At 35.3% G+C, this 22,312-nt stretch overlaps 2 protein-coding genes across 2 annotated transcripts; one reads left to right on the plus strand and one right to left on the minus strand.

The window, feature by feature from the left end:
• The first annotated feature begins 14,269 nt into the window (after positions 1-14,269).
• Positions 14,270-15,360, plus strand: LOC135231857 (olfactory receptor 8U3). The gene has a single exon (XM_064289056.1). The coding sequence runs from the start codon at positions 14,290-14,292 to the stop codon at positions 15,247-15,249; it is 960 nt and encodes a 319-aa protein (XP_064145126.1). The 5' UTR covers positions 14,270-14,289; the 3' UTR covers positions 15,250-15,360.
• A 5,457-nt stretch (positions 15,361-20,817) lies between these two features.
• Positions 20,818-21,983, minus strand: LOC135231858 (olfactory receptor 5AL1-like). Its single transcript, XM_064289057.1, has one exon. It carries the CDS (start codon positions 21,981-21,983, stop codon positions 21,042-21,044), a length of 942 nt encoding a protein of 313 aa, XP_064145127.1. The 3' UTR covers positions 20,818-21,041.
• Positions 21,984-22,312: the final 329 nt, after the last annotated feature.

A 22,312-nucleotide genomic window follows, 5' to 3' on the forward strand; every position in this document is an offset into this window, starting at 1 on the left:
TATTTAGCTCGGTCAATGGCAACTCAGTCTGTTCCAGTTAAATTCCTTAGAATGACACTTTATTCCTTTTCCTCATATTCTACCTTTCAATCTGTTAGGAACACTGATTGACGCTATCTTCAATATATTCTCATCTAGCTTTTTCTTTTTTTTAACCAACTACACTACTGCCTTGTAGTCTTATCTACCACCTTTTTCAATGTAAATAACTTTATAACTAAGTTCTTCGTTTTCATCTTTTCCCACTACAAATGATTTTTAACACAGTATCCACAGTAATGCTTTTTATGAGTAAGTTTGGAGATCTTCCTTCTCCGAACAGAATTCTGCAATGCTTGCCCATTTCACCCAGAGAAAAATCCAAAGTCCTTTACAATGGCCTGTAAGACCCAATGTTATCTGTTCCTGTTTGCCTTCTGCTCTCATCTAACTTAACCTCCCTCCCCTCACCCATCCTTCTACTCATACTGGCCAGCTGGTCTTAGGTATTTGTACCGGCTTCGTCTATCTGGAGTGGTCTTTCCTCACATATCTCCATGGTTTGCTCCTTTACCCCCTGACTCTTTCGTGGTGGTGAAAGTAAAAACACTGCAATCCGATTGTCTGAGTCCAGATTCTGATCTGACATTTTGTGCAATGAGAACTTGGTCCAGACACACAACATCTCTGTGTCTTGTTTTCACCAGCTTTAAAATAGAAATAGTAATAGTAACTGCCTCGAGTGCTGTTTTAGGATTAAATGAGTTAGGGTAAAGAGCTAGAATAGTGCCAGAATGTTATAACTGCTATATATGCATTAATTACTACAAATGCTATCTCCCTTAACTAATTTACTTTTTCCTTCAAATTGTTTATGACTACATAATATTTTCACTTAGTTAGCTTTATTATGTGGGCAAGGATTTTGGTCTCTTTTTTACTGCTTTGTCTATAGTGCAGGACACAAACTAAAGGCTCAATAAATAACTGTTGAACAAAAAGTTAATCTCTCACAGAGTTTTTGGGAATTTGACACCTACCAATGCTGTAAAAGTATCCATTTTTTTCTCTACTAAAAAAGAGAAATATATCTATATATAATTTTTATTTTTTCAGCTGATTATTTAAAAATGGCGTATTTTCTCTTTTATGTATATTTCTGTGATCATGAATATAGTTGATATTTTTGTATATTTATTGCTCATTCACATTTCTTTTAAATTGTTCATGCTTTTTGGTGTCTTTTCATTCATTTGTTTCAGTTTTATTTATTGATTTATACAGCTATTTTATTTTAAAAGATGTCAATATGCTGTCATATATTGCAAATCATCTTGACATTTTAATATACTCAAAATTTTATTATGTTTTGAAAAATTAGAAGTGTGTTTTTTTAAATGAATGTAAATACATCTATTAACGTATTCATTCTTGCTTCTAAGAAAGACTTTCTTCTGACTTTATCCACCCAGAACATTATGCAAATATTCATCTAGAATGTTTTATTTATTTATTTGTTTACTTATTTAATTTTATATTTAACTCTTTAATCAATCTATATTTTAGGGTATGGAATAAATTAAGGATTCTACAAGGTTACCTTAATTTTTCCCTGTATGATTGATTGATTGCCAGAACCTTGTTCAATGATTAATGCATTTATTTCTCATTTATTCAAAATATTGAGCTCTTACTATATGCCAAACACTATGATATGTGCCTGGGACCCAATAGTGCACAAATTCAGATAGGGTCCCTGTTCTGACGGCATACATTCTTGTGGAGATGGGAGACACTAATACATGGTGAGGTAAATAGATCTTCTCAAACTGTGATCAGACATGAAGAAAAATTTTGTGATTCTGTGAAACCTATAACACGAAAAGATGGCTTAAAATGGAGCCTAGTGTCCTTTTGTTGATATATGAATACAAGTATGTGTTAACAAGGCAATAATGAAATGATTTCAAATACTCCTACTAACCTGAGTTTTTTTTTTTTTTTTTCCCTGATTTCTATCACATTTAATTAATGGAGCTTTTTCTTTTTTTTCAGCTTTAATAACATTGTTAAGGTTATTTTAAACATGAAAATAGCTTAATATTGTACATTGTATTTCTTAAGGTAACATTTAACTCTCTGTTAAGGGTGACAGAAAAATTTGGAAATGGATAGTGATGATGGTTGTGCGACATGACGAATGTAATTAATGTCACTGAACTGTACACGTAAAAAAGTTGAAATATCAAATGTTTTGTAATATACATACTTACCACAATAAAAAATTAAAATTATGCTAAGAATTGTCTATTATTTTCTCAAATTAATTTTAAGATGTACCATAATTATCATATAATGAAAAATAATTATGAAATATGTAAAATATAAATTATATATATATACTATTTTAGAATCTTTCCATTATTTTCCAAAAGAAAACCCTCATTGTTAATTTATTATACTTTTATCATTGTATCATATTTATAAATTAACTTTGGGGTAGAATTAACATCTTTAAAATATTGGGTACATTCCTCTGTGAAATATGTTATTCTTTTTCATCATTTATGTATTTTTAAATGCCCCTCAGTAAACTTTCTAAGTGTCTTCATATCTGTCCTATGTTCTATAAAAATTCTCAACTCTTGTGTACTTTATTATGGCCAATAGTATTATTGTGCCTGATAGTGATGTATGGTTAGACCACTGTATTTTTGACATATGTATTTTATAACTGGCCATGTTAATACAATTTTATTAAGTGTAATAATTTTTATATTCGCTCATCTTGGATCTTTTAGGTTAACCATTATATCATCCAGAAAATATGGGAAATGTCTTTTTTCCCAACAGTGATTATCCTTTTGTCTGAAAATACATGTGCACTATTGAAAATAAAACTATATTTGCTAGAGGGAACCAGTGTGTGTATGTGTGTGTGTATGTATATATGTATAATAAGACTGACACTATACTAAGTGTTTTTATTGTCATTTGACAATGAAAACAACCCGTGATTGCAAGTTTTAATATTAAATCTATAATTTGTTTTTCCATTTTCTATTTGCACATGTGGAAAATAAGTTTCAGTAAAGGAAGGAATAGGTGCCCAAAGTCACAAAAATTTTTCAGGTAAGAGACAGAGAATATGTCAATCTCTTAACCATTTATTTGACAGGCTGTGGGTAAGACTTCGCCAATTATTGCAGTGCTCAGACCATCACTCCCATCCAAATATTGTAGACATGAAATATGTCATCTTGCATTACTAGCATTCATATTTCACATTTAATATTTACATTCTGTCTGTGTGAGAGTAAACCTTTAATTTAACTGCTGATTATTTTGAATTTCTTTGTTCAGGGAATTACTGAACATCCTTTAAGTCAGCCTTAGTGCATTCTAGGATAGTTTTCTAGTCATAGTATAGGTCAAAAACATTTAATTGTGATAGAAATGCTAGTTTGCCACAAAATTTGAAGAACTTTAATCAGTGATTACATTTCTAAATTATTTGGCACAGAATAATATGCAATATCTCACCACATAATTTGGAAGTTCCCAAATGCCCATTGCCTACCCACATTATGTAATACAAAATGAGTTAGGTTAAAGAGTCTATTTCTAGTTAGGTTGCAAACGTTAAGTGTATATGGGGGAAAAAAAAATTTTAAATGCTATTTTTCTGGAGCTACCGTTGCTCATCTGTTCCTTTTAATTAAATAATTGCTGGTCATTGAGTGAAGAGAAGCTGCAGTCAGAGTTTGCTGAAGTGTTGATGATGAAAGTGTCTCTCTGGATCTTGTTACAAAACTCTTCGCTGCAAACAGAATTCCCTACAGTAATTGCTATAAAGGGCTTCCTTACTAATCAGTTTCCAGGGGCCTTATTAAAATGATTAGATTCTGAACTTCTTCATGGGGACATATTAATGGAAACTAATCTCAACAAACACAAAGTTTCAACTTTTTCATTAAGATTAATGAATTTTCATTTTCGTTTGATGTGTGGTGAGGTAATTATCTGATTCCTCAGGGTTAGTGTTTCCTCTGCGGTAAGGCACCTTCCTTTGGGGACACAATGGTGAAGTGGGAAGACAAGTGGATTTGAAGCAGGACCTAGGTTTATGCCCAGGCTCTACTACTATGTGGCCATGTACTCTTGGGAAGATCCTAAACTCTGAGCCTCAATTAACAAATAAGAATATTACTTACAGCCCAGGGCTATTTTTAAGAGTAAACAGATAAAGGATATGAATTTACTTTGCAAACTGCAGACTAATGATGTTATAATGATTATGGGTAGAATGATAATATTAGCAATAATAGTAACAGTGACTAACATCCATTGTGTCCTTATTAAATCTCAGGCAAAGTGCTAAAAAAGTTTACATACGTTATATCATTAATTCTGACAAAATGCTATGATATAGGTAAAATGGTTCCATATTTCAAAAAAGAAAATGGAGAAAAATAATGTAAATAATTTGTCTCAAGTCACAGATGATAAATGTGTTAACTAGAAATCAGACTGAAAATGTAACTCCAGAGTGGAAGCCCTGGTGTATACTTTTTCTTTATAGTTTTTTTTTTTTTTAAATTGATCTAAAGTGCTCAAGAATACACTATGGTAGTGTTCTTTATAATAATGATAATGAAAATCTAGGATGCTGATATTATTTGCAGTAATGGTACAAATAATGCATTAGATAAATATATGTGTGGATGTATAGATGCATACATACATACAAATATCATTAAACCTTTTAATATATTTCAACCCAAGCAATGCTTATTCTCCCCCCAAAAGAATTCCACTCTTCTATGAATTCCACACCACATCAATAGCACAACCAAAGTGATACAAAACTATAAACATAAATCTCTAAATTTCCTCATTTTTCTCTGGTATGTATACATTGTAACGTGTTTTTTTTTTTTAATTTTGAATTCCATTAATTTTCTACTAACTTTCCCTCATATCAGACTCTTTTGTATTCACTGCATGGCATTCCATCATGTTAAATCACTATTTTGATGAAGGAACCTTTGAAAAGGCTACTTCTGATTATATCATTCTTGTGTATATTTCAATTTTTCCTGTATTACAGATGTATTCAAAACTCATTAGTTTGATTTATAAGGCACATGAATCACTTCTTTGTAATGTCTTTCTAATTCCTTCACCTGCTTTTTCCTTCTCTGTCTCCCACAAATCTATCTCTCCTTCAGTGACTGTAGCTGCACTTCTAGTTTTTGCGCACCCTGTGTCATTGAAATACTTTTCTACAGCCTCACCTCTCTGTATAATGTCTGGCCCCCTCTCATCTCTTAAGTAGAAATTCAAAAGTCAACTTTCTCTAAATTCATGGTAGAGTTTGCTCTAGATTCCCTAACTTCATGGACAACATCTGTGGGAAAAGATTAAAAACTAGTTGCAGCAGTACATCTACAGGGAACTGCCAGAAATTCAAGCCAGATTCAGAAGAGGATGTGGAACAAGGTATATCATTGCTGATGTCAGATGGCTCTTGGCCAAAATCAGAGAAAGGAGAAATATGTTTATGTGTGTTTTATTAACTATGCTAAGCCATTTGACTGTGTGGATCATAACAAATTATGGACTACATTGTGAAGAATGGGAATTCCAGAACACTTAATTGTGGTCAGGAGGAATCTGTATATTGACCAAGAGGCAGTAGTTTGAAGAAAATAAGGGAATATTGCCTGGTTTAAAATTAGGAAAGGTGTGTGTCAAGGTTTTATCCTTTCACCATACTTTCCATTTTGTATGCTGAACAAATAATACAAGAAGTTGGACTATATGAACAGGACTATGGCATGAGGATTGGAGGAGGACTAATTAACAACCTGTGATATGCAGATAACACAACCTTGCTTGCTGAAAGTGAAGAGGACTTGAAGCACTTACTAATGAAGATCAAAGACCACAGCCTTCAGTATGAATTACACCTCAACATAAAGAATACAAAAATCCTCACAGTGGACCAAAAAGCAACATCATGATAAAAAGGGAAAATATTGAAGTTGTCAAGAATTTCATTTTACTTGGATCCACAATCAATGCCCATGGAAGCAGCAGCCAAGAAATCAATATATTATTACATTGGGAAAATTTGCTTCAAAAGACTTCTATAAAGTGTTAAAAAGCAAAGATGTCACTTTGAGGACTAAGGTGTGCTTGACGCAAACCACTGTGTTTTCAATTGCCTTGTATCTTGCAATAGCTGGAGAATGAAAAAGGAGAAGAATTGATGATCTTGAATTATGATGTTGGTAAAGAATATTGAATACACTATGGACTGCCAGAAGAACCAACAAATCTGTCTTAGAAGATGTACAACCAAAATGCTCCTTAGAAACAAGAATGGCAAGACTTCGTCTCACATACTTTGGACATGTTATCAGGAGGGAGCAGCTCCTGGAAAATTACATATTGCATAGTAAAGTAGAGGAAGACTCTCGATGAGATGGATTGTCACGGTGTCTGCAACAATGGGCCCAAACATAGCAATGAGTGTAAGGATGGTACTGGACCTGGCAGTGTTTTGTTCCATTGTATGTAGGGTCAGCATGAGTTGTAAGCAACATGAAGGCACCTGACAAAAACAACAATGAAACATCGGTATTAGGTACTTGGCTATAAGGTTCTGGAGCTGAAAGAACATGTCTAAAATGGAGAAATAAATATGAGACTCATTGAAAATTAAACAAGTGATCTCTAGACATGTGTAAATAAAGATACATGTATGCAGTCACACATATTCATTGAAGACACTACTGCAGATACTCCTCAGACATAACCAAACAGCTTCCAAGATGGGTTTGTTAGGTTTGAAAGCTTAAGATCACAGTCTTATGGGACAACTCAGTTAATTGGCATATATAGTTCACAAAGTTCATGTTCTGTACCCTACTGAAGTCATTAGCATCTTGTGTCTTTAAAGCATGTGGGTGGCCATTTAAGATACAACTATTGGTTTATATTCATCAGAAGCAAAAGAAAGTAACCAAAACATCAGAGAAGGAACAAGTCTATCAGGTTGATAATGTGTATGAGCCATGACCTCATCTATCCTGGGACCAGAAGTACTAGATGGTGTCTCACTACACCACTGACCATTCTGACCAGGTCATAATAGATGGTCCCAAATAGAATGGGAGAAAAATGTACAACAAAACTTGATTTATTAAAAAAGCCCTACTATCTGGACCAGTTGAGACCAAAGGACTGGTTACAACTATCTCCCCAAGACACTGTTTAAACATTGAACCAAAATTATCCCCTGAGATTACCTCTTACGGAAATAGTAGAGTGGCACACAAAACAAAGGATATTGCCTCTAAGAACAGTGCTCTACTAAAAAAACCGTCTGTATGAGACCAAAAGGTCAACATTTACTTAATAGCAAAGATTAGAAGGAAGATAAAGTGGGAGGGAAACTAGAGTACTGGAAATGAAACAAACAGAAAACAGAGAATGTTGGCACATTGTGAAAAATGTAACTAATGTCACTGAACAATTTGTGTGGAAATTGTCAAACGGGAACCTATCCTGCTATGTAAACTTACATCAAAAATACAACAAAATATTTTTAAAAATTGAGAATGTGGGCAAAAAACAACAACAAAAAAGATCTAGAAGAGAGTCATGTACTAGCAGAACTAACAGCTAAAAAGAAAATGCTAAAACTGTAATTAAGAGAGTTAGAAGAAAAATAAAGTGTAGTGCCAAAAAAGACAAAGAATGAGGCAATGTACAAGAGTTTCAAAATTCCAAAGGAAAACCAACTAAAAATTTTTAAATATCCATTGTCTTTATCAATAGCATGATAGTCAATAACTTAAAAATGCTACTTTTAGTGGTGGAGGGAAAGTTGGAACAGAAAGAGCAAAAGATTATGAGAATTTGGAAATAGTAGACAAGTTTTCAAAAATGTTGTTTTGGCTACTATATAAGAAAAACAACTCACAACATACATACACACATATTTTATGTATATATATATATATATATATCCAAAACCCGCTGCTGTCAAGTCAATTCCAACTCATAGCGACCCTATAGGACAAAGTAGAACTGCCCCATAGAGTTTCCAAGGGGTCCCTGGCGGACCCTAACTGCTGACCTTTTGGTTAGCAGCCGTAGCACTTAACCACTACATCACCAGGGCTTCCAGTAGGCATAAAATTTAGTAGGTATAAAATTAAGTTTCTTCTCAAATTAGAAAATGATTTGATAGGTATATATCCACATATACATTTGTGAAGCACACGTTTCATAAATGTATGTGTGCATATATACTTATCTAATCATTTTCTATTTGAAAAGAAACTGAATTTCACCGTCAATAATAACAGGTTTCCTTTCTTTCAATTTTGAATTAGAAAAATAATCACAAAATGAGCCAGTAAGGGTTGATCTTCATATACTCTGAAATTAACGTCTTCTAATATTCTCAAGCAAAGGCAAGTAAGAAAATAAAAGTATTATTCCTTTCTGTTAAATAATGCATATCGAAGATGCTAAACCATTGTCATGGAGTTGATTCCGACTCATAGCGATCCTATAGGACAGAGTAGAACTGCCCCATAGAGTTTCCAAGGAGCTCCTGGTACATTCGAACTGTCGATCTTTTGGTTGGCAGCTGTAGCACTTAACCACTACGCCACCAGGGTTTTCATAGAAGATGTGGAAAGGCAATTTAATGAGAAAAAAGATAATAGGTTCAATGGCAAAGCTGCAATGAACAGTAAGAACCTCTGGAAACTAGACCTAGACCTCGGAATGATGAGTTATATATAGATTTATACGGAGAAGTGAGTTCTGAGGAACGTGGAAAGATTATTTTCCATTAAAGATGACACGATGACAACCAGAAAGAGACTGAAGCTGTGGTAGAAGCAGTTTTATTTTTCACTTAGATTATTGGGGTATCTTGATGTTATTTATGGATCTGATTCTCTCTTATTGTTTTAAAAATCTTTTGTGAGCACTTACTACTTTCCAGAATTTACCGAGCCCTTTACATACATTAACTTATCCAATATCATAAAAGCACTATAAAGAAGGTCACATTACTACTTATAGTTTACAAATGAGGAATTTGAGGCTTAAAAAGAATATAGACCTTATCCAAGATCTCATAAATAAGTTATTCAGGATTCAAGTGCTGGTCTTATTTTTCACAAAGCTTCATTGTGCCCTTAACTAATGAACCAAGTTTTATTTATAATCTTTTTACGTTGTTTCCAGTAGTATAGCCTAACTCTGCCTTCATGGGAATTTCTGATCAGTATATTAGAAGTATGATCCCTTCAGGAATACAGGTAGTTAGTAGTAATATTCTCAAATCCTCAATATAATTTATCTAGTTCATCTCACTTTGAGAGAAACATGGAAGGAAATATTACAGCATTCAGATATCTCTAGAGTTTCAAGTTTAGATCCAAAGGGACCCAGGAACCAATAAATTTCCCAAACAAATTCAGAATGAGCTTATTGGGAGCCAGGATCCCTGCTAAGCAGGTGAGTCAGATGGAATCTGATATAGAGCCAATTGCCAACCCTACACCCAAGCACCATCTCCCCATTACAAATCTTTCTACTTGGTGAGCTATGGTATTAAGTCGAACAGGCTACATTCAGAAATAATACATCTAACATTTTAACTACACTTCTTCCCTTCATACTCTCTGCTTTCTAGAATTTTCTACTCTATTTTTAGGGCAACATATATTTACAGTTAAAATTCTATTTCATCAATCACACACACACACAGAAACAAAATCCTTAATTGACTCCAAATTGAGTTAGACAAACAACCTCCTAGACTTTGCACTCCCTTCTTTAGTAGTACACACACACACACACAGTAAACAAACAAAAAAATTAATACTACATGGCTCATGGAGGACAGATTTGGAGGCAGGTGAGGTTTCCTGTCTAAATTCTCCAGTGAAGGCAGGTCATCATGAATGGCTCTCCACTCAAGCTCTGGTAACAGTGTTTTTAAAAATCAATCCTTGGCTTCTTGGAAAATGCTGAACATAAAGGTAAATTTTTCCCTCTAAAATAAAGAATGGATGCTCACCGTAACTTTTGAATCCTGAAATAAATTAGAAACCCCTTAATATTTCATTTCCTTGATATGGCTTCTCAGAGAAGATGTTTGACCTCAAGAAGGGCTCCAAGGCAATAGGTCTCAAACCACAGGCTTAACTCCATGTCATGGCTTAATGTGTGTATGCGTGTTGGGACGTATGGAGGAAATATCCGACGGCTCGTTAATTTATTACCTGGAGCATACTGGTGTTAAACAGTATGGCTCTGCAGCCTGGCTGGTAAGATCTGGCAAAGAAACCAAAGCACAGGCCAGAAATGGAAGAGTGCTCTGGCTTGGAAAAGACCTGCAGACCATTATAAAGCATAGGACAGGGCCTGGATAACACCAGGCAGTAAAAGAATGGGGAAATATCTTTACCAACAGAGCAGCGGTTAGGACAGAGGAGGTTACCCAGTGATCATATCCTTCTCCCATATTATCGAGTACTTTCTGTGTGAAGCTTTGCCATTATCTTAGGTGTCAAAGTGTCTACAGAAATTTCAGAGATATGTCCTCAAAAGCTTTTTATAATTAGCATAAAGAAAAATTTAATTTTTTCAGCAGTGATATATTAAAAATCTAGATGGACAAACTAGAATCTGCAAAGGCTAGGAGAAAACTAAATAAGTTAAACTGCTTGTTCTTAAAGAATTAATCAACTACCAACAAGGAATAAAAATATGAATAGATGATAATTTTTGGTGTCCACTCAAAAAATTTGAAAAAAAATATTTTTTTCTACATATTTCAGCAAACATCTAAAAATGTTCTTTAGTAGTTTAAATAGGCATAAAAAATATAATTTTTCTGTTTATAAAGGTTGGCATTTTAAAATTTTTTACTCTAAATATTAAATGCACCAATAAGAATATAGATATAGTAACTGATACTGCTATTATTTAAAAAAAAAAACTCCTTTTCAAGAGTTGCTGTTAGTTGCCTCCAACTCCATTCCGACTCCCAGCAACCCCATATATGCAAACTACCACTGCTCTGCAGAGTTTTCAAGACTGTGACCTTTTGAAAACAAATCAACAAACCTGTCTTCTAAGACACCTCTAAGTTGATTTGAACCGCCCACATTTTGGCTGGTAGTTGAGTGCTTAACTGTTTCCGCCACGCAGGGACTCCTTTTTCAAGAGTTAGATAATATAAAATATTTCTTTGTTTCCCTTGTATTCGCATTTCCACCACATTTTCCCCCAAAAAAGCTATCCTAATGTAATATACTTTTATTATTTAGTGTGTTTCATTGGTTATTTTACCCACTGCCATCGAGTTGATTCCAACTCATAGTGACCCTAGAGGACAGAGTAGAACTGCCCCATAGAATTTCCAAGAAGCATCTGGCAGATTTGAACTGCCGTCCTTTTGGTTAGCAGCCATAGCAGTTAACCACTAAGCCACCAGGGTTTCCTATCTTACCTTACTATCTATAAATCAAATATACAGAATTACAATCACTCTTAGTAGAGGAATGATTTATAAACATATATATATATATATGACCAAACCAAACCCATTGCCATCAAGTCAATTCTGGCTCATAGCGGCCCTAAAAGACAGAGTAGAACTGCCCTATAGAGTTTCCAAGGAGCACCTGGTGGATTCAAACTGCCAACCTTTTGGTTAGCAGCAGTAGCTGCAGTACTGCTTAACCACTAACCCACCAGGTAGGTATAGATATCTATATATATCTATATATATATCTCTATATATATGTATATATATATATTTCCTCTTTTGATAAATAATAAGTTTAGGCTTTAAATTTCACTTTTAATGAGTTGAGGGTTGTAGTTACAATATCTTGAAAGGAATCATCAAATTACTCAAAATGAACAAGAAGGCAGAAAGGGACAGGAGCTGGTTGAAAGGACACAGGAAATCGGGGGTGGGAAGGAGGAGTGTGCTGACATATTCTAGGCATAGCTATTAGGGTCACATAACAATGTGTGTATAAATTTTTGCATTAGAAACTAACAAACTGTAAACTTTCACTTAAAGCACAATAAAAAAAAAATTCAAATTGTTTAGCTCCACAGATATTTTTATCTCTGGGGCAAGGATTCATAGTAAGATTCCCAAGTGGGGAGATGTATGCTTTTCCTTCACAAAATAAAGGGCAGATTGTGAGCAGGGGGGCCAAGAAGAGCTAAGATAACAGGTGCCTTAGTCAAACCAGTTTCAGAAAGGAACAGGTATGGACATGGACAACTGAGAAACTGATTTCCTTAAAATTATCCTTGTCCACATAGCCCTTGGTGAGTCTTTTCATGTAAGCAGGAATAAGCATACTCCAATTTGAATTCCATTAGCTAAGTGGAGTCACGTATTCAAACTAATTTAGGCATACCAAAAAAGCAAAAAACAAACCTGTTGCCGTCCAGTCGATTCTGACTCATGGGGACCCTATAGCACAGAGTAGAACTGCCCCATAGAGTTCCCAAGGAGCACCTGGTGGATTCGAAGTGGTGGCCTTTTGGTTAGCAGCAGTAGCACTTAACCACTATGCCACCAGGTTTTCCAATTTAGCTACAGGTAACTCAAATAAAACCAAAAAAAGAAATCAATGATTTTGAGGATGTAGCTGAGCTCAGGTTGCCATCGCCATTTTAAATGAATTCATTATTTAGGCTACTTGAGCTTAAGCCTAGTGCACTGTAATCATCTGGAGGGCTTTAAAAACACTGATGCCTGGATACCACTCCCTCAGTTTCCGACTGAATTGGTATGAGGTGCCTAGGCACTGAGATGTTAAAAATTCCCTAGATGATTACAATGAGCAGCCAAGTTTGAGAATCACTATTTTGAGCAACTTACTATCAAGCAAAGAAAACAATGGCTACTGGGGCACCCTGAGGGTAAAACGTATAAATAATTTTAAGCATTTCTCCTCAAAATTGAGAGATGGGGAAATGATTCAATAGATGGTGAGACTTGTTTGGTGGAGAAACTAATTGAAGGTCATAGAAAAAATACTTTTAAATAATTATAGGAATTGATAATATAATCTAGAAATATATGCTGTCGTTAGTTGCCTTTGAGTTGATTCTGACTCATGGCGAACCCATTAATGTAAAATTATATACACAGAGTAGAACTGCTCCATAGGGTTTTCAAAATTTACAGACAAAATTTAGCAGAATCTTACAGGGAATTTTGTTTCTACGTCATTTTTCACTTTATTGATCTTAGGAATTAATTTTTTTTATTCTTATACAACTCCACTGTACCTCTTTTTCTTTACCAATGATGGGGTACTTAAATATTCAGCTTACTTAGCAGTAAATATCTACCGTAGTTAATATTCTCATTGATACATTAATCTCCCCATATAGTTTTCTCTGATTTTGATTTGAAAGGCACCTTGGAACCACTATAAATCTTGAGGTTTTATAAGTGCAATAGAAGAAAAATGAGTTTCAATTTTTAGCAGAAAATATATATATGAATGATAAATTATAAATAAACCTCTTCCCCTGCCACCATCTTTCAGTGAAGGTGGTCTACGTAACTGTGTTATTTTATATCGTAGTCTTATAATTACCCTCAATTAGGGTTCAAATCATAACTTTACGGTTAAAATTTAAGTAAAAACTTTGTGATAAAACTGTGAACATGTTCAAGTACCATATGGGAGTAAAAAAGCCAATTGCCATCAAGAAGATTCCGAACCATGGTGACCCTGTGTGTCACAGCAGATTTCCATGGTTGATTTTTCAGCAGTAAATCACCTGGCCTTTCTTCTGAGGCACTTCTGAATGGATTTAAACCTTCAATGTTTTGCTTATCAGCTGAACACGTTCACCATTTGCACAACCCAGGGACTCCTGTCATACTTATATAGCATAGAAAAGATAATGACAGCAAAAACACTGAAATATCAGCTGTGGTTGTCTCAAGTGGTTTAATTTAGACAATATTTAACTTGTCTTAACCAAGATCACTCCTTATTTTCTAAAATTAGAAAGAAAAATAACTTTTAAGAAGATTAGTCTGAAAGTAAAAGAAACCCTATCCTGGGGCGAGAATGTCAGGCAAAAGCTAAGCTGCATTTTTGCCCTTCTGATGATGTAATTCAAGGCTGACAAGACATCAATGATCATCTTCCCTAAACATTGGCAAGAACCATGAGAGTTGCAATTTTTAATCTTCAACTCCGGCAACATCCACTGGAATAAATGGCTTCTGTTAACATCACTTATGTCACTGAGTTCATTCTCAAAGGCATTACAGACCGGCCAGAGCTCCAGGCCCCATGTTTTGTGGTATTTTTAGTCATCTATCTGGTCACAGTTCTGGGGAACTTTGGACTGATTATCTTAATCAGGATTGACACTCGACTCCACACACCTATGTACTATTTCCTCAGCCACCTTGCCTTTGTAGACCTTTGTTACTCCTCTGCCATTACCCCAAAGATGATGGTGAACTTTGTTGCGGAACGCAACACTATTCCTTTCCATGCTTGTGCAACACAGCTGGGCTGCTTTCTTACCTTCATGATTACTGAGTGTTTCCTTTTAGCCTCTATGGCATATGATCGCTACGTAGCCATCTGTAGTCCCCTGCATTATTCAATACTGATGTCAAAAAGAGTCTGCCTTCAATTAGTGGCTATTCCATATATATATAGCTTTCTGGTTGCCCTCTTCCATACCATTATTACCTTCCGTCTAACTTACTGCGGACCCAATGTAATTAACCATTTCTATTGTGATGACCTTCCTCTCTTAGCTCTGTCCTGTTCAGACACACATATGAAGGAAATTTTGATCTTCGCTTTTGCTGGCTTTGATATGATCTGTTCCTCTTCAATTGTACTCATCTCCTACGTCTTCATCATTGCCGCCATCTTAAAGATTCACTCCACCCAGGGGCGATGCAAGGTCATCTCCACCTGTGGCTCTCATATGGTGGCTGTCACTATTTTCTATGGCACACTGATCTTTATGTACCTACAGCCTACATCAAACCACTCTCTGGACACAGACAAAATGGCTTCTGTTTTTTACACTGTAATGATCCCCATGTTGAACCCTCTCATCTATAGTCTAAGGAACAAGGAGGTAAAAGAAGCCTTGAAGAAAGCCTTGGATAAAGGTTGTGAAACTTTAAAGATGTTGCAATTAAGAAAATGATAATAAAAATGCTTTAACTAAAAGCACGCAAAGAAATCTCTTGCTTGTATTTCTTAAAATTCTTTCCCAACTTAATGAAAATGTGACTGTTATTTCAACAGACACTGTCATTTTCTGTAACTTTTGGGGGCACACTTGAAAAGTCAGTATGTTTTAGATTCCTTTCAGGCCATCAACAGCTTTACAGACTACTAAAATTGTGTTAAAATACAAACACAGACACATACACAAAAACACACAGGAGTATCCCAAGCAAAGGCAGCAGCATGTTTTTATTAGCACTCTTAGCTCAGGAATAAGACTGCCTAAGTTTGAATGCCATTTCCTTCCTTTATTAGCTGTGTATTCTTGGACAACTGATTTAAACTGTGTGTTCCTCTGTATCCACTTCTGGAAAATAATAGAACTCAACTCCTTGGTTTCTTTTGAGAATTGTTGTTGTTGTTGTTTTATGGTGCCGTTGAGTTGGTTCTGACTCATAGCGACCCTAGGTACTTCAGAAAGAAACACTGCCCGGTCCTGCACCACGCTCACAATCATTGTTATGCTTGAGCCCATTGTTGCAGCCACTGTGTCAATCCATCTCATTAAGTGTCTTCCTCTTTTCTGCTGACCACGTTCTTTACCAAGCACAAAGTCCTTCTCCAGGGAGTGAACACTTCTGACAACATGTCCAAATTATGTAAGGCAGAGCCTCGCCATCCTTGCTTCTAAGGAGCATACTGATCGTACTTCTTCCAAGACAGATTTGTTTGTTTCTTTGGTAGTCCTTGGTACATTCAATATTCTTTGCCAACCCTGCAATTCAAAGGTGTCAATTATTCTTCTGTCTTCCTTACTCATTGCCCAGCTTCTGCACGTATATGATACAATCAAAATTACCATGGCTTGGGTCAGGTGCACCTTAGTCTTCAGGGTGACATCTTTGCTCTTCAACACTTTAAAGAGGTCCTTTGCGGCAGATTTGCCCAATGCAGTGAGTCTTTTGATTTCTTGACTGCTACTTCCATGCGTATTGATTATGGATCCAAGTAAAATGAAATCCTTGACAGCTTCAATCTTTTCTCTGTTTAGCATGATGTTGCTTATTGGTCCAGTAGTGAGGATTTTTATTTTCTTTATGTTGAGGTGTAATCCATACGGAAGACTGTAGTCTTTGATCTTCATCAGTAAGTACTTCAAGTCCTCTTCACTTTCAGCAAGCAAGGTTGTGTCATTTGCATAATGCAGGTTGTTAAAGAGTCTTCCTCCAATCCTGATGCCCCATTCTTCTTCACATATTCCAGCTTCTCAGATTATTTGCTCAGCATACAGATTGAATAGGTATGGGGAAAGGATATAACCCTGAACCACACTTTTCCTGACATTAAACCATGCAATATCCCCTTGTTCTAGCAGAACAACTGCCTCTCGATCTGTGTACAGGTTCCTCATGATCACACTTAAGTGTTCTGGAATTCCCATTCTTTGCGATGTTATCCATAATTTGTTATGATCCACACAATCAAATGCCTTTCAATGGTCAATAAAACAAAAGTATATATCTTTCTGCTATTCTCTCCTTTCAGCCAGGATCCATGTGATATCAACAATGATATCCCTGGTTCCATGTCTTCTTCTGAATCCAGCTTGAATTTCTGTCAGTTCCCTGTCGATCTACTGCTGCACCCCCATTTGAATGATCTTTAGCAAAATTTTGCTTACATGTAATATTAATGTTACTGTTCAATAATTTCCACTTTCAGTTGGATCACATTTCTGGGGAATAGGCATAAATATGGACCTTTTCCAGTTGGTTAGCCAGGTACCTGTCTTCCACGATTCTTGGCATAGACGAGTGAGCACTTCCGTCACTGTATCCATTTGTTGAAACATCTTAGTTGATATTCTGCCAATTCCCTGGAGATTTGTTTTTTGCCAATGCCTTCAGTGCAGCTTGGCCTTCTTCAGTACCATCGGTTCCTGACCATATGCTACCTCTTGAAATGTTTGATTGCTGATCAATTCTTTTTGGTATAAGGACTCTGTATTCCTTCCACCTTCTTTTGATGCTTCCTGCGTGTTTTAATATTTTCCCCATATAATCCTTCACTATCGCAATTTGAGGGTTGAATTTTTCCTCAGTTCTTTCAGCTTGAGAAACGCTGAGAGTGTTCTTCCCTTTTGGTTTTCTATCTCCAGGCCTTTGCACATGTCATTATAACACTCTTTCTTCTCAAGCTGCCCTTTGAAATCTTCTCTTCAGTTCTTTTACTTCATCATTTCTTCCTTTTGCTTTAGCTGCTTGACATTCAAGAGAAAGTTTCAGAGTCTCTTCTTACATCCATTTTGGTCTTTTTTTTCTTGTCCTTTTAACGACCTCTTGCTTTCTTCATGTATGATGTCTTTGAGGATTAGACAGGTTAATCTATGAATTTCTTTGAACAAAATCTACAGTAAAAAGTTCTATGTAAGTGTTCTTTTTGTGACTGTTAGATATATGTGTTTGTTATATGTAGTTAAAGATGAGCTCATTGAGCTCTCAAAGGCTTATCAGTCTTTAACTAAGAGGAATACAACCTGGTGGGATTCTACTACTTGCCAGGCACTTAATCAATAGCCCTACTAATTCCAATCAAACAAACCTAAAAGGTTGGTGAGATATCATCTGGAGTCAATTCCAACTCATGTCTACACATGAAATTTCAGATAGAAATCTCTGCAAATACCTTGGCAAAATGGCTGATAACTAAGAGAAGCTTAAGTAAATAGCTTTATTACAAATATTGCCTACTACATTAGCCATATCACAATGACATTTTCTTGTAAACAAAGGAATTATTACTATTTTGTATCTACAATGGACTAGCAGTATAATTTCAATAAAAATCAAATTGATTGTTTTTGGATATTGATATTAAAATTTTAGACTTTGTATAAGACTTTCTTAGCCTTAGCTACTTTTCAACACTTTTCAGCAGGTTGCATGAGAACTGCCTTGTTTTAAACAGAACAGAGTCCTCTCCATACAACATAAGATTTTTAAACCTCACATTTGCATAAAAGAGCATCAGCAAGGTCTAAAATTTCTACACTATTCGTAATAATAACAATAAAATTGCTAGCATTACTTGACTTTTTTCTAAGTGAGTAGCATTTATCAATTCATTTAGTCCTCTTATTAATACTAAGAAGTACATACAATTATTATTTACAATTTTATAAGCATGAAAAGAGAAATACAGAGAAGGTAAATAAGTTATCCAATGTTACACAGCTAATAAGAAATAGTTACATATTCAAGCTCAATATGTGAAAAATGAGAATTTACAGAATAGATAAATTAAGTGGTCTTTAATCCTTTGGGAACCCTGGTGGCGTAGTGGTTAAGTGCTAGGGCTGCTAACCAAGAGGTCAGCAGTTCAAATCCGCCAGGCGCTCCTTGGAAACTCTATGGGGCAGTTCTACTCTGTCCGCTAGGGTCACTATGAGTTAGAATTGACTCAATGGCAGTGGGTTTGGTTGGGCTTTTAATCTTTAATCAAAAAATAAATAATCCAAAAATGCATGAAGGTAAAATTCCTTAAAAATATGCTCTAATATAATTATAAAATTATTTTAACATAAGTTTTTGGGAATACTTTTAGAATTTAACTATTCTCATGGAGCTTCATTTACACTTTTTTTGTAGACTAGTTTGTAATTCCTTCATATTTTCTCAAATGTATTTCTTATTTAAGAATTAGTTTAGAGATACCCATATTTGGATGCCTTCCTCTTGGCACTTTATTTGGTCTGTTACTAAGCATAGGAAGTTGACATTTTACTAGATTGGCAATCACACAGCTTGAGATCCATTAGACATCATTTCTCCTAAAGACCCAACTTATAGATAAGAAAACCATGCCTCAGAGTTGTTCAGTGTCTCTTCCTTATATTCTAAACCAAGACAGTTGAGCAAATGGGACCCAGTGACATCAAAGTGTCAAAGTGGAATTCAGTTTTCATAATATATACCGAATCTGGCTATGGGGGCAAGTGGGAGATTCCCAGACACATTTGAAGTTAACGTCACTGATAGACAAAAGGGTGATAAAGAAGACAGAAGGTCTCTGCCACTATGTATGGTGACCTTTTCCTTCACTTTATTTTTCAATTTATATGAGTAATATGGGGGGAAGGTCCAGGTTCTGTGCCAGACTCAGGCTCACATATCTTTTTGAGCTTACAAAAAATTTTTACTGAAATATACTTTCTGAGTGATTTTGTGAATCGACATTCACTTTTTAAAAAATATTCCAACAGTGTACAACAGTACTTGGAAGTATAGAAAAGTAATTAAAAATTGAGCTTTCTGATTTGACAAAACTAGATTCAAACCTTGGTTCTTCCAGATATTAGCTACGTGCATGTTAGTATATTGCATAAACTACCATATTCTCTTGATAGAATGGAGAATTTTATCTCAGCCGGGTATTATGAAAATTGAGACCATTGGTTTAAAGCACTGCGCTAAACACCTGACACAACAAAAAATCCAACTGATGTTTGCTCTAATTTTATTTTAAATACTCATAACTGAGTAAATTAATAATTTATTAATCTAACCTTTACTAAATATAACAAGAATGAATCGATTTTTTTTTTAGAAAATGATGAATATTATCAATAATATTGAGTAGTAGGTATGAGGGAACTGCCCCCCCTATAAAAAATCAGTTCAAAAGATGTTCATTAACTCACATAAACATAAATTTAAAAGTGCTGAATTGCTTTAAAAGATCAAAAGAAAATAACTTTTTGGTTTTCATAGTTTCATTTTGTGGATTTGAAAATGAAGTACTTCAAGTTGGCAACTATTTCCAAAAAGGCTACTCCATTTTCTAAGACCAAATCAAAAGACTCATTAATGCAATTATAATGTTAAGGATTAAATGTAGTAGCCAACATTTATGAACTGTGCAATGTCTTTCATATTTATAGCCTGGTCTAATCTTCACAATCAGTCTAAGAGAAAGGAACTATTACTGCCTTCTGCAGATGAGGCAGTTGAGATACACAAATGTGAACTAATTCATTCATCACATTAACTGGAAACGCTAAAATTCTTAGCCAAACTGTTTGAATGAAGAATCCAAGTGCTAACCACACTCTTAGATAGACTAGGCCTAACCACATGTGCACATATAACAGGCAGTGAATTATAATGACAGGAAGTGGCTCCAATGAGCTAAACTGATACTGAATTGGTGCCACTCACTAAATGTTCAGTGTCATGGTAACTCTCCTAGTGTTACTGTTCCCAGTGGGATGCAGAGAAAGGAGAGTGTTGGGAAAATTACCCAGAGTATTCGAACCCAAAATTCCTGCTTTTAAATGTTGGCATGTTTTCCAGATAATCTATGCAGTAGGTTTGCAAATTAAAATAGCAGATGTTGATCTATTTTACTCTAATTCAAGTTTCTCAATATTCAAGTTTCTCAATTTCAGATAAAATAAGTATTTCTCAATACTTTATTGATGAAGAATATCATGGTCGAAAAGGATTTCACTCTCTCCTCTTTTCCTCTCTCTCTCCCTCTCCTTTCCTCTCCTTTCAAAAACTCTAATAAAATTTATAAATCTCATTTCGTGTGCAAATCATTGGGAATAAACAGTGGGTGAGACTCACCATGAGTCTACAGAGCTATTCCTTAAAAACTGTGTTTGAACACTCGAAGTAAGGGGGTTTTGTCATTTGTCATTTGCCAGCACTGTGACACTAGACAAGACATAACTCTAAGTTTCCTGATCCCTGCCCTATGATTCTTCATTTATCTGATAGCCAAACACAACTTTTCCTTAATTCCCTTCAGTGCATTTTTTACCTCCTGGTTTCTCAAGCTATAGATCAGTAGGTTTAGCATGGGAATCACCACCACATAAAACACCGAAGCAAATTTATCTGAGATCAGAGAATGGCTTGACTTGGGTCGTAGGTACATAAAAATGATGGTCCCATAAAATATTGTGATGGAGGTCAGGTGAGACACGCAGGTGGAAAAGGCTTTCTGTCTTCCTTCAGCAGAGTGGATCCTAAGGATGGCTGAGATAATGAAGCCATAGGAAATTAACACAATCAGTAGAGAGAAAAGTGTATTGAACCCAGCAACAATTAACAACATCAGCTCTTTGACTTGGGTGTCAGAGCAGGCCAAAGCAACCAAAGGAACATCGTCACAGTAGAAGTGGTTGACCACATTACAGTCACAAAAAGATAAATGGAACGTCTCCACTGTCTGTACAAGAGCCACAGTAAAAGCATACACATATGTAATAACAACCAGTTGAAAACAGAGTTTTCTAGGGATGAGAATGACATAGAGTAAAGGGTTGCAGATGGCAATATACCGATCATATGCCATGATGGAAAGCAAGTAGAATTCGCAAACTACAAATGTGATAAAGCAACACACCTGGGTGGCACACGCATAAAATGTTATACTTTTAACTTCACACAAAAAGTTCACTAAGGTGTTTGGGGTGACAGATGAAGTAAAAGAAAAATCAATAAAAGCCAGGTGTTTGAGAAAAAAATACATGCGTGTGTGAAGCTGAGGACTGATTTGGATTAGCACAATCAAACCAAGATTACCCAGGACACTAATTAAGTAGATCACTAGGAAGACACTAAAGAGAATGGCTTGAAGGTCTGGGTTATCTGTGAGTCCCAAGAGGAGGAACTCAGTCACAGCTGAATGGTTGCCTTTGGCCATGGAAATATCACAATAAATCCCTACAGAACAGGGTTACGAGTAATCTTGAGTCTGTTGGCAAAGATCAAGCAGATGTTAGAAGTTGGTTCTGACCCCCCAGCAGAATCTTCACGCTAGTTCTGCATTCAAAATAAAGCATCTGTTCTAGGCAGGAATTCCAAAACATGAAATTATTGTAAATTATAAAAGTAGAAAAGTAGTATTTTATTTAAAATTTTATATAACTGAAAAATCTATTTTTTATCTGTTTTTAATAGGAGGAGAGTTTTTTGAACACAGATGTCAGAATTTTTTTTTAAGTTATTGAAATACCTTTAATAAAAGTATAA

This window comes from Loxodonta africana, chromosome 7 (assembly GCF_030014295.1).
Source record: "Loxodonta africana isolate mLoxAfr1 chromosome 7, mLoxAfr1.hap2, whole genome shotgun sequence".
Taxonomy (NCBI): Eukaryota; Metazoa; Chordata; class Mammalia; order Proboscidea; family Elephantidae; genus Loxodonta; species Loxodonta africana.

What these genes read in the sequence shown, in the direction of transcription:
- LOC135231857 (XM_064289056.1), top strand. Translation starts at nt 14,290, where the DNA reads ATGGCTTCTGTTAACATCACTTATGTCACTGAGTTCATTCTCAAAGGC.
- LOC135231858 (XM_064289057.1), bottom strand. Translation starts at nt 21,983, where the DNA reads ATGGCCAAAGGCAACCATTCAGCTGTGACTGAGTTCCTCCTCTTGGGA.